At 41.0% G+C, this 12,505-nt stretch overlaps 1 protein-coding gene across 1 annotated transcript; it reads left to right on the top strand.

Annotated features, from left to right (window-relative positions):
* The first annotated feature begins 396 nt into the window (after positions 1-396).
* On the top strand, positions 397-12,097 carry gnl1 (guanine nucleotide binding protein-like 1). The gene is made up of 12 exons (XM_060870719.1): positions 397-722; positions 2,214-2,364; positions 3,261-3,397; positions 3,566-3,717; positions 3,886-3,957; positions 6,696-6,888; positions 6,989-7,087; positions 7,186-7,368; positions 9,065-9,243; positions 9,355-9,529; positions 9,779-9,919; positions 10,115-12,097. Exons 1-12 carry the CDS (start codon positions 650-652, stop codon positions 10,369-10,371), a joined length of 1,812 nt encoding a protein of 603 aa, XP_060726702.1. The 5' UTR covers positions 397-649; the 3' UTR covers positions 10,372-12,097.
* Positions 12,098-12,505: the final 408 nt, after the last annotated feature.

Raw genomic sequence — 12,505 nt, 5'->3', positions numbered from 1 at the left:
ATAGTTTCCTTTGGGTGTTTTTGTGACTTTTTGTGAACCATGTGAACTGTTCAGGTTTTAGGCACAGCATTTCTATACAGCTGTAGAATTTTGTAGATTTTAACACCTTAAATCTATGTTAAGTGTCTTAAACAGCAGTAAGAACCTCGTTAGTAGTAACACAGATTTAAAAAAAAAAAAACTCGTCCTTTAATTACATGATCAGTAGTTGTTTATTGCTTTGTGGTTTTTACACGACTTTAATAATAATAATAATAAAAAAAAACCGCTTTGCTCCCCACAGACTGGCGGAGTTCGAGAGCCGCTTGAGTTTTTAAACGAACGGACGCTACCATTCATCATTGTGTGGGGGTGTTTGTTTTTGTTTGTTTGTTTGTGTGTAGGGGGGGGTGTAATTCTGTTAGCAGAGTTAGAATCAGAAAAATTCGACTTCTGTGTACGTGTTATTTGTACCACGGTGTCATTAATGATACGTACAGATAAAAAACGAACTAAATCGAGTGGTACGAGCCATCTCGTTTGGCGTCGTAGAAAAAAGTAACGTGCGCGAGAAACTTCAGTGTAAACACCGAGTGAGCTAATCCGGCTAACGTGCTACAAAAAAAACAGCGTCTCGCGCTCGCGCTGTTTCACCAGGATCCATTCTAAAATGCATCGGAAAAAGCCGTTTAGTAACAAACAGAAAAAGAAACAACTTCAGGTCAAACGCGAGAAAAAGAGAGGTGAGTGTGGGGTTTATTTTGTCCAGCTTAGCCGACGCTGGATTAGCCATCAGAGCTAACTCGAGCTAACCGCGCGAGCGTTTAACGTTTCTAATAACGGATTCAAATCGAATCGGTTCTTTTAGGGGGTACGGAACGAAAGGTCTCGGCACTTTAAAAGATTCGACTCGTGTATTGTTATGAACAAAGAGTTCACAAAACGGGTGTGGTGATGTTGGAAAAGCGAGTGTGTGATTATTTAACTATGGCGGATTAAAGCGCTCGGAAATGTGTGTGTTTTGAAGCCGAGACCTTCAGCAGTGTAACTCTGTAGCTGTCAGTCAGTAAGGTTTGCTTTATGCGCAATAACAGTGCGCAGACTCACTACACTGTTATGTAAGGACGAAGAGAGGAAACAATGAGGGAATTATTCAGGAAAAGGTTACAAAACACTTCCCTATCCTTTGGGTTTAATCTTGATATAAGACAACATTCGTCTAAAATCCTGTTTAGTTAGTATTTCTGTCAGATCTACCTTCCTTTCTGTGCTAAACTTTTTTTTTAAACATCCATCACCTTATCAAACACTGTATGTTTGTGTATATCTGCAGGTATATCTGTTTATTCCCATCCCATACATGTTCATGCTACAGAATGGCTGAATACAAAGAGAAGTCTTCAGGATTTGAGCGTAACCTTGGCAGGGAACGTAAAGATCCAACTGTCGTAAGCGGTCTCGACGGAGAGACAAATCGAGTAGAGATATCGACTGATGATTTGGTTTGCGACGCAGATATCCGGGAATAAAATTCGTTTCAGTCGTGTCAAGTTAAAGGTGGGGTCTCCGTTGTTTGAGAAACGCTTCAGAAAACTGAGTCGGGCCACCAAACAAAACAAAATCAAAACAAACGTGTAGCCAATGAGAAGAATGGGGCGTGTCTTGTCAATATGGGTGGAGAGAGTGTTCAGTGCTCATGTGAGACATTAGTAGAAAGCGAGTGACACATTGACATGGCGGATAAAAACGAAAAGCAAAAAAGGTCTTACGATAAGGCAAGAAGCAGGACCCGTGTTAATATAGGATCAGCTTTCCAGCGCTGGAGAGAACTGAACGTCTTCTGCGTGAAACAGAGATAAACCTTTCACGGTACAACATACAGTACTACAAAAACACATTTGCATTACCATAGTATTACTCATTGCGTTCATTTATTGATGAAAATATATTATTATGGCAGAACCTGTTGGGGTTCTGCCATAATACTTGTCTGGGTTATACTTGTCTGGTATATGTGTGGGGCGGAGCTATCAAAACAGGGGTGGGACCCATTTGGGGTAGGGGCGTGTTTGTTTTGGTGATTTCAAATGTCAACATTGGCTTTCAAACATCTGAGACCCCACCTTTAATGCCTGAGATACAGGAGAATCTTTTAGCTGTCAGGAGAATGCAGGATCGTGTCGTTTGTAATAGCATGTGCGGGTGTTCGAGTGTGTGTGTGTGTTTTTTTGCAGGTGATACAGGCTCGGGTCATGGTAGCCAGAACGCGAGTGTAGAGAGAACAGTCGGACGGGACGGACAGTCAGACACGTCTGACAGTGAGACGACTGATATAAGCAGGATCAACCAGCCTGGCACCAGAGACAGCCGACATGACCACAACAGGTGAGCACTTGGAGAGACAAATCCGTAATTCAAGAAGTGCCTGGGTAGAAGTTGTAGGAGATATTTGCATGCTCCATCGGTTCGAGTTACCTAAACACACTGGCACAATTTGAGTTGCGTATACAGTGCCCCTCAAACATAAAAGCCAGAATGCTGGTTTCAAAATTATTTGCACCCCCTTAGAATCAATAGTTTGTTACGTTCGTCCCGGAGCAAATAACATCGCTGAGTCTCTTACCGTGATATAACAAAGTTAAGCACACTTGTAGATGGATCCACTTCAACTTGCCTGAAGTTGCTTTATATTCTTAGGTTTGTGCAAGTCGACCCAGATTTTCTGTAGCTCTTAAATTGCACTGTCCGTCAGACACAAAACCGCTCCAAAATATCGATCATTCTGGAGGGCATTGTGTTACTGTAACCTAATATTTCTGATCATTGTCTTTGCGCTTCATATATTAGATAAGATGTGCTTCTTTCATTGTTGACCATAATTTGAAATACATTTGTTGGGTAAAGTTGGAATCTAGAACATTTATATTGAAGCAAGGCATTTTTTTTCAGGCAGAAGCGAGCATGTACAAGCACACAAGTGCACAGCGACTCGTGCAAATCTGACATCTGAACCCAGTACAAGCTCTGTTGTTGTTTGGTCGAAAGAGAAAGGGAAGATTCTGTACTATTCCCAACCCTATTTTATTTTTGTTTTGGTTTTTTTTCTATTCACATTTTGGTTTTGTAACCTGTACTGATGCAATGAATGTGACAAAGCTGAACCTTTCCAGTGAATTTTTGTGTGCATCCACTGGGTGAAATTAATCTAGCAGGTCCAGATGTCCTTGAGGGAAATACAGGGCCAGGTCTGAGCTAAAAGCTTTACTGACGTTTCTATACAGGTTTCGGCTTCACTTTGAAAAAGAGAGCAAAGAGGAGGTGGAGAAAAGGAAGAAAATAGCCAGAGAGAAAATACTACAAGCGGTTCCAGAGAGAGACCTGGAGATGGACATAAAAGACATCTACCCTGAAGACCAAGGTTTCCCTGCTTTATATTTGTTATTGTCTAGTTTGACTTGACAACACATCCCTCCAGAAGAAAAGATAGTAATCACGTTAATAAGCTAAAACGCTCAGCTCTCGCACACAACACATTGTCTGCTTTTCTAACTTCCTGTTTTCTTGCTTTGATTCTCCATGATTTCAGGCCTGGATTTCCCTCAAAGGCCCTCTTGGAATTATGGGATGCGCAGAGAGGAACTGTCGAGGAAGGAAAAGAAGGCATTTGATGAATTTCTGGAGGCTCTACATTCCAAGAATCCTCCTAACTCGCTCAGCCATTTTGAACACAATCTGGAGGTTAGTTGCTCTCAAGCACCAAGCCTCTTAATCCACTGCATCTCTGTATAAAGAAATGTAATGAATTTATTACTCTTGCCCCCTTTTTTTTTTCTTTTTTCCTTCATGTGTGTTCATATAAACCTATATCTCTGTTACTCTCATTTTTCTTTTCCTTTTCTTTCTCAGACATGGAGACAGTTATGGAGAGTGTTAGAGATGTCTGACGTCATCCTGCTTATTCTGGATATCAGACACCCAGTGAGTATTCATTAATTCTCACGTGTGTGAGTTCTGTCAGCAGATGGGGCTAACAGATTTGATTATAGATCAGAATTAGCTCTTGTAGATTGCCGTGGCTAACTCCAGCTCACAGGTGAACAGCTTTCATAATCGGTGCTGTTTCATTTTCAAATACATTGAGCACTTTATTAAATCAATGTCTTTTCACAATAAGTCTCATGCTGAAGTACAATTTATAATCTAACCAGAAACAGCATTGCTTTCTGCATGGCTTAGTGGTTAGCAGGTTCGCCTCACACCTCCAGGGTCGGGGTTCGATTCCCGCCTCCACCTTGTGTGTGTGGAGTTTGCATGTTCTCCCCGTGCCTCGGGGGTTTCCTCCGGGTACTCCGGTTTCCTCCCCCGGTCCAAAGACATGCATGGTAGGTTGATTGGCATCTCTGGAAAATTGTCCCTAGTGTGTGATTGCGTGAGTGAATGAGTGTGTGTGTGTGCCCTGCGATGGGATGGCACTCAGTCCAGGGTGTATCCTGCCTTGATGCCCTATGACGCCTGAGATAGGCACAGGCTCCCCGTGACCCGAGGTAGTTCGGATAAGCGGTAGAAGATGAATGAATATTGTTTTTAGCCCTTAATGAGAACATCCGTACGTTTGGACTACTATAGCAGATATGCCAATGAACCAGAGGTTCTTATTATTATTATTATTATTATTATTATTATTTAATTTATTTATTTATTTATTTATTTATTTTTTTGTGATGTTACTAAACTACAGAAAAGTAACCGATCAACAGTGGTGGAAAGAGTACTGAAAAATCATACTCGAGTAAAAGTACTACTACTTCCCAAAAAATGTAGTGTGAGTAGAGTAAAAGTAGCCGACCTAAATACTACTCGAAGTACGAGTAAAAAGTAGCCTATTTAAAAGTACTCAAGAGTACTGAGTAGTACGTATTATGGTGTATGAATGTTATTCCACCTTATACCCTGCAAATTAGACAAGGCAAGGCAAGTTTATTTGTAAAGCGCATTTCGTACACAGAGGTCATTCAAAGTGCTTTACATAGAAATTAGAAAACAGTTTATAGGAGAGAAAAAAAAATTTTTATGTAAAAATAAGAGACACACGATAAAATCATAATAAAAACAAAGAACAATTAAAAAAAATAGATGTGATTTTGATAAAAACAGTTTAAAATATGTTAAAAAGAATAAAACAGGAGTAAAAGTGATTTGGATAAAAAGTGGTGTCATTGTGAAGCAGCACAGTGCCCATTTAATAAAAGTTAAACAGATGTGTTTTTAATCTTGATTTAAAAGTGTCTACAGTTGAAGCACATCTGATCTCTTCTGGAAACTGATTCCAGCTATAGGTGGCATAATAAGTAAATGCTGACGCACCTTGTTTTGAGTGAACCCTTGGTATCTCTAACTGACCTGATCCTAATGATCTGAGTAGTCTGCTTGGTTTATATTCAATTAGCATATCTGTAATGTATTTCGGTCCTAAGCCATGAAGTGATTTATACACGAGTAACAATACTTTAAAATCTATTCTAAATGTAACTGGAAGCCAGTGTAAGGACCTGAGGACTGGAGTGATTAAAAATATATTAAAAATATAGCTTACAGTATCATTCTCTTTTATGGATGTTGCAGCAAAAATATATATATGTGTGTGTGTGTGTATGTGTGTGTGTGTGTATATATATATAGATATATAGATATATATATATATATATATATATATATATATATATATAGATAGAGAGAGATAGAGAGAGAGAGAGAGAGAGAGAGAGAGAGAGAGAGAGAGAGAGAGAGAGAGATAGATAGATATATATATATAGAGATAGATAGATAGATATATAGATAGATCTCCAGCAGTTTTATTTTCACCTGCTAGCACTTGAAGAGCAACCAAAATTAGAGGAAGAACTCTTGAATGCTGATATTTCACCTGGTTTAGGCAGGCGAAGGTGACATGACACAATTGCCCTTCTTAGCCTTCACTGCATAAAACTCCTTCAGGCATGGCCAAGGATTCAGAAGTTGTGTATTTGAGGTGTTGCACACTGAATCACCCGCCACACTTCCTCCCTCCTCCTCCATGATTAAACTAAATTAGCGCCAACCACGGCACCAGGTGTCTTGAAGTCAAGTTTTCTATCCGCAATTTGATTGGACGGGAATCAGGAGACTGATTATTCTCCTTAACCAATCACAGTTTACAGGAAAAAACGAACAAAGTAGTGACGGCAGGTTGAGGGAAAATAGCGCAGTAAAAGTAGCGATACAGCCCTAAAAATGTACTCCTTTAAACTACTTAAAGAACAATTCCTAAGAAATACTACTCAATTACAGTAGCGAGAGTATTTGTAATTAATTACTTTACACCACTGACAATCAAGAGAAAAATTTACATAGTTATGTTTTCTAAAAACGAGACAAACAAAATACAAAGGTTGTACAAGTGTTGCTAGCTTCCTCTCACATGCTAAACTAAGCGGCAATCTCCTGTTGAAATTCTGCCGGCTGTGACTCACCAAGGATCGAATACACTAATGCGCACGTTTATACACAGACGCACACAACTAACCTCGTTCACATTCACTTGCATTTAAACTACAAGTGTTTTTGTTTTCTTGCCTGTTTAGTCTGCGAGAAAAACCCATTTATTTGCGGTTCCTTTACTGCGGGATCAGACACGGATAACACAGCTTTATCTGCCTTTTCTCTCTGACGTGTTTCAGGTGCTGCAGTTTCCTCCTGCTCTGTACCACTACATCACTGGTGAACTGCTGAAGCAGGTCATCGTGGTGCTGAATAAGATTGACCTTTGCCCTGCGCCGCTCGTGTTGGCATGGAAACACTACCTGACCAATCGCTTCCCTAACCTGCAATGTGTGTGCTTCACTTCACACCCTGGACAACCTTACAGCACCTGTGAGAGAACAACGCATCTTTTATTCGCGGAAACATTTGTCAACCGCAGTATATGCATTCCAGTCATTCTTCTGTCTTTGTATGTTTTATCTTGCGACAGTGTTTCAGAAAAAACGAATGAGGAGGAAGGGTGGGTGGAGCCAGGCGGGAGGACCGATCCACATTCTGAGGGCATGTCAGGAGATCACGGCAGGAAAAGGTCAGACACACCCAACGCGTGACAGCAGTTAAGTCCAGCAAAGAATTACGGTTACGATGTTAATAAAGCCAATTTGTTTTTTTTTTTGTTTTGTTTAGTGGACTTAAGCAGCTGGGAAAAGAAGATACAACGCGATGCTTCGGTCATCGGAAACGATGGCGAATGGTGTGACGATGGGACGGAGCCTGTGCTTATGGAACACCACACCGATGTTGCCATGGAGCTGCACAGTCCCACACAAGAACTTTACAAAGATGGAGTTCTCACATTGGGCTGTATAGGTAAAAATGTCCCAAAATATCATGGACTGTCCACTGTCCAGTGTATTAAGACAAAAATGATCGGGCAAAAAAAAAAATTGTTAGTATTTTCACATTGTCCTGATTGTTTTAAAAGATTTTCGTACAGTCATACTCAAAAGTTTGCATACCTTGGGAGAATTTGGAAATTTACAAATTTATTTTAATTCTTATAGGACAAAACAAAAAAGAAAATAAGGAAGTAATCCCTGATCAAAAGTTTGCATTGCTTTAGTTCTTAATATTGTGCATTTCCCCCTTTAGCATCAATGATGGCATGCAGTCTTTTGTAATAATTGTGCATGAGGTCCTTATTCTCTCAGGTGGTAGAGCTGCACATTCTTCTTGGTGAAATGCCTCCAGTTCCTCTCCCCAAAGTGGCTCAATGATATTGAGGTCAGGAGACTGTGATGGCCTCCAGAACCTTCACCTCTTTCAGCTGTAGCCATTGGAGAGTCAAAACTCGCCTTGTGCTTTGGTTCATTCTCATATCGGAACATCTGAGATCGTCCCACGTGCAGCTTTTGTGCTGTAGAATGCAAAATTATCTGCCAGTGTTTTCTGATAACATGCTGCTTTCATCTTGCCATCATTTTTTACTAACTTCCCCGTGACACTGGAGCTCAAACAGCCCCAAATCATAAGAGATCCACCACCAGGCTTTACAGTGGGGATGGTGTACTTTTTCACCATAGACCTTGTTGACTCTTCTCCAAACATAGTGTTTATGGTTGTGACAGTAAAGTTTAATTTTGGTCTCATCACTTCTCATCACGATGACTCTGTGAGAAACTGTGATGCTTGTCTGGGCACAGTAACGTTTGTTTGTTTGTTTGTTTATTTATTTATTTATTAATAAGCACTCCTTATTGTGCTCCTTGAAACAACACCACCACTTTTTTCCAGAGCAGCCTGTATGGGTTTTTCTTTGCGTCCTGAACAATTCTCCTGGCGGTAGTGAGGGAAATCTTTCTTGGTCTACCTGACCGTGGCTTAGTATCAACAGAACCTCTTATTTTCCACCTCTTGATCAGAGTTTGAACAGCACTGACTGGTATTTTCAGGTGTTGAGAGATCCTTTTATATCCTTTTCCTGCTTTAGAAAGTTCAACTACGTTATTACGCAGGTCCATTTCTTTCAGCTTATGCAAACCTTTGAGCACAACTGTACATCGAGTTAAGAGGAAGAACGAGAGGTATCATGAGAAACACCTCTCATCACCACCACGGACTGTTTACAGTAGATGCAGGTGTTCAAATAGCAATCATGTGCAAAGAAGAGTCTAATACAAATAATTGTTGTGATGACAGATAATTTAAGCTGTTGTTCGCATAAACTTGCAAAGCATTGCAGATAATAGCAGTAACTGTTAATTATGGTGTCTAATGCTGTTGTCTGGTTATTAGATAACTGATGAGATGTACAGAGAGTCCACGGTGGGGATGAGAAGTGCAATGGCTTTGGTAGATCGTCCCTCACATAAGTAGACATTCTGTGCTAATAAGCTGAAATGTCTCATGTTCATGGTTTGATGTCAAACCCAAATATCTTCAGTTTGGAACAAAAACCAAAAGACTTTGGTCCTCACTCGAATCTGATGTTTAGGTTTCTACAACCCTTTGGCCATGTAGTGTATTCAGCGGTCAATGCGTAATAAAAATCTGTTTGTTCCTGCAGGGTTTCCTAACGTAGGGAAATCTTCAGTGTTGAATAGTTTGGTCGGTAGGAAGGTTGTGAGTGTGTCTCGGACTCCTGGTCACACAAAGTATTTCCAGACGTACTACCTCACCCCTACTGTTAAACTGTGTGACTGTCCTGGACTTGTCTTCCCTTCTCGAGTCAGCAAACAGCTACAGGTTAAATCACACACACACACACACACACACACACACACGTATGTATGCATGTGTATATAAAATGCAAATACTATTTCCAGAGATGTGACTGTTGGTCTCTGTGCATGTCAGATTCTGGCTGGGATTTACCCAGTGTCCCAGCTGCAGGAACCCTACAGCTCGGTGGGATACCTGTGTGAGCGCACTCCTTTCCTGTCAACACTGAAACTTACACACCCAGAGCAGAGTGCTGACACACTACACACTCCCGACACGCACAAGTGGACAGCCTGGGATGTGTGTGAAGGTAACCGAATTAGCGGTGCTCTGATTAAAAGGATCCAGTTGTTATCATTTAGAGAATCACAATTTTGTTTCATTTATAAAGCACAAAATAAACTCGTCAATGTCGTCAGTTTTGCCTGTGCGTCGGTTACAGACACAAACAGACATAGATGTTAATGACCTGGCACCAGGGTTTCTGTTGATTGCTGAGAGAATGAGAACATATTTCTCATTAACACTTCCCTTCTGTTGCTCTTCCTCACATGAACAGCGTGGGCAGAGAGAAGAGGCTACAAGACAGCAAAGGCAGCACGGAATGATGCCTATCGAGCCGCTAACAGCCTGTTGCGCTTGGCTACAGACGGACGCTTATGTCTGTGCTTGTGGCCACCAGGATACACACAGAACAAAGGTTAAAAATAATCTTTAATTTAATTTCTTTGTTTAAGGTAGTTCAGCAGTTCTGGTGCCCTACGATTTTAACTGTCTCACTCTAGCTGTAGCATTGCCGCAAACCCCTTTTTATTTTCTTTTTTTTATATTTTATGCTGTCTTTTTTGTGAGAGATTCAATTAAATGATGAAATTAACACTAATTACATCTTTAGACAAATGGGAATCCCACCCACATTTGGCAGAAATCATCGCTTTGCAGGGAAGAAGTCCTGCCGGCGAAGAGAACGGAGAGAGGGACGAGGACGACGAAGAGTCAAGTTCTGAGCCAGAGGAAGAAGGCGACAGAGACGCAGACGACGACGAGGATGCCGACGGAGACGACGAAGACGATAGCGTTAGGTCCGATAAAAAAGACAAGGCCTACAGACTGAACATGTTTGGCTTGCTGGGAGAGAACGAGTGCGAGTAAGGGACGGTTTCATCCTCGTGTCAGTCGGTTGCTCAGATCCCTCTTATCTGCATATTTAGATTTTGTTTCTCAGTCATGTGCCAGTGCTTTCGATGACGCTTCAGATCGTACCATCCTCAATATGCCTGTTTCTGCTCCTGTGTACGCAGCTGAGTGTGTGTACCTCTAGACCTTCTCTCAGCTTTGTATCGTGACAATAATTTACTAGACAATAATTTTTCATTCGATCTCACGTTCGAGAGTTAAGACCGAGTGTAATTACAGTCGGCCAATCGCACAGACCGCGTATTGAGTACAATCGTCCATCGATCAAGAACCTGCGAGTCACTTTGTTGAGCTTTCTTGCCAAAGATCAGCAGAAGGTCACTAATTTCATTAAGGCAAAAGACAAATGGAAGCCTGGGTGCTTCAAGACCCAGCATGCAGCTTTAGGACAAATAAGCCAGGTGCATGACAGGGAAGTAAGTAAATAGAAAAGCCAGCCATGACATAAGAGGTGACTAGGAGACAATGAGAATAACAGAACTATAGAAGTGAAAAGAGAGCGGAGTGAATATCTAAAGCACTTTTTAAATCAGGAAGAGCTGTACAGTTTTTCTGAATAGATCTTAACAGACCAGGGGTGTGACTGACATATCAAATTACTGCCTACTCAGGCAACAGGCAGGAAGACTTTCTGAGTGTCAGAGTTCGAAAAAATCGAAAGGATCTGTCGTTCTTAGATCACATTTGTGAAGACATCATGCATGCATCATGCAAAGAAACTCTCAAACTGTTCCTTACAGTTCCCTCCCTTCATCAGTGTAAAAGCTCTGTCTGCTTTTGGCACACAGCTCAGGGTTTGAGCAATACTGTAGAATGTAATTGAGAGGAATAGTGGGTGATTTTCACCTTTCTGATTTCATGGTAATTCCTACGCTAAGACATTCTATCCTTGACCGGATTTCTCAGCATTACGTTCGCACGAGTGCCATCGGATGGGACTAATACGACGCACATTCGAATTACCGATCGAATAAAGATTTTGTAGTATATAAATAATCAGCTTTCACACCGATTGTTAGCTTTGCACATAAAAAAGATTGACCACGGAGACGATATTTTGTTACGTGAAACAGATTTCTACAAGGGCCGGTCTGAACGGGTCTGTCGCAGGGTTTGTAATGCAGGGTTACAGTGAGCTTTGTTTGTGCCTGTGCTCATCACTGAGCTATACTATGCAAGATTAGGAAGTTTGGATTAGATTAGAAACGAGAAATTTGCTGTGTCGATTTGCCCCAACGAGACGCAAAAGACACAGACATCTTCGAGCACAATGCACAATGTGCTGAGGTCTGATTTGCACTGAGTTATATTCACGAGAACACTTTATTATGGGACATGAAGTATATGATTGTGATGGACGGTAATCGAGCACCACATGCTGAAATCCTAGGACCATATTCCTCAAACATTTACGTACAGGACTTTCAGGATCGTTACAATTCCAGTGTAGTGTTAAGACCTTAAATGAGCTAACATCTTAACACTAACAAAAGGACAGGGAGTATGAGCCTAGATTTGTTTGAAATATCATAAACGCAAACAGATTTGCTCTTGAGTGTGCTGTTGTAAAGGGGATGTGTGTCTACCATGTGCAAGTGAACTAGTAAACAAATGTACTTTATTGCTTATATTGAATTGATCTGAAGTAGCCCTCTGCAATAAAGAAGGAATGTCCTCATCATTTGCTTTATCATTCTGTTGTGTTTTGTTTATTTATTTATTTTTTTTGTTGAAAATCTTAAGCCCCAGTTTGTTTGTTTTTAAGCCCTAGCACTGTTAGATTTAACCACGTAAAGGAAACTATCCCGCATATCGTCGCTGTCGGGCGGAAACCTCGTATGTCCAAATTTGGTCAATTTCATATTTTTTCACACATCGATGCTATTGGTCAGTCCCCACGTGGGTCTGTTATTTTTACAAGTTATTAACCAATCTAAAGTCTTGAAAATAGCTTGAGCGCAAATCTCATAACTCCATTGGACACGTCAACTGTCCACCTCTTCCTCACTCCGCGGGAGAGCTTCGTGGCATATTTCTCCTCAAGAAGAGTCGCAACGAATCAACACGTCTTCTGAGGTAAATGTCTTCA

This window comes from Tachysurus vachellii, chromosome 5, assembly GCF_030014155.1.
Source record: "Tachysurus vachellii isolate PV-2020 chromosome 5, HZAU_Pvac_v1, whole genome shotgun sequence".
In the NCBI taxonomy this organism is placed as follows: Eukaryota; Metazoa; Chordata; class Actinopteri; order Siluriformes; family Bagridae; genus Tachysurus; species Tachysurus vachellii.
This window is presented reverse-complemented; position numbering and strand designations above follow the sequence as displayed.

Excerpts from the sequence above, each read along its gene's own strand:
- gnl1 (XM_060870719.1), top strand. The coding sequence starts at position 650 with ATGCATCGGAAAAAGCCGTTTAGTAACAAACAGAAAAAGAAACAACTT. Across the intron at positions 3,958-6,695 it reads TTCTGGATATCAGACACCCA|GTGCTGCAGTTTCCTCCTGC; the intron begins GTGAGTATTCAT and ends GACGTGTTTCAG. Across the intron at positions 9,244-9,354 it reads GAGTCAGCAAACAGCTACAG|ATTCTGGCTGGGATTTACCC; the intron begins GTTAAATCACAC and ends TGTGCATGTCAG.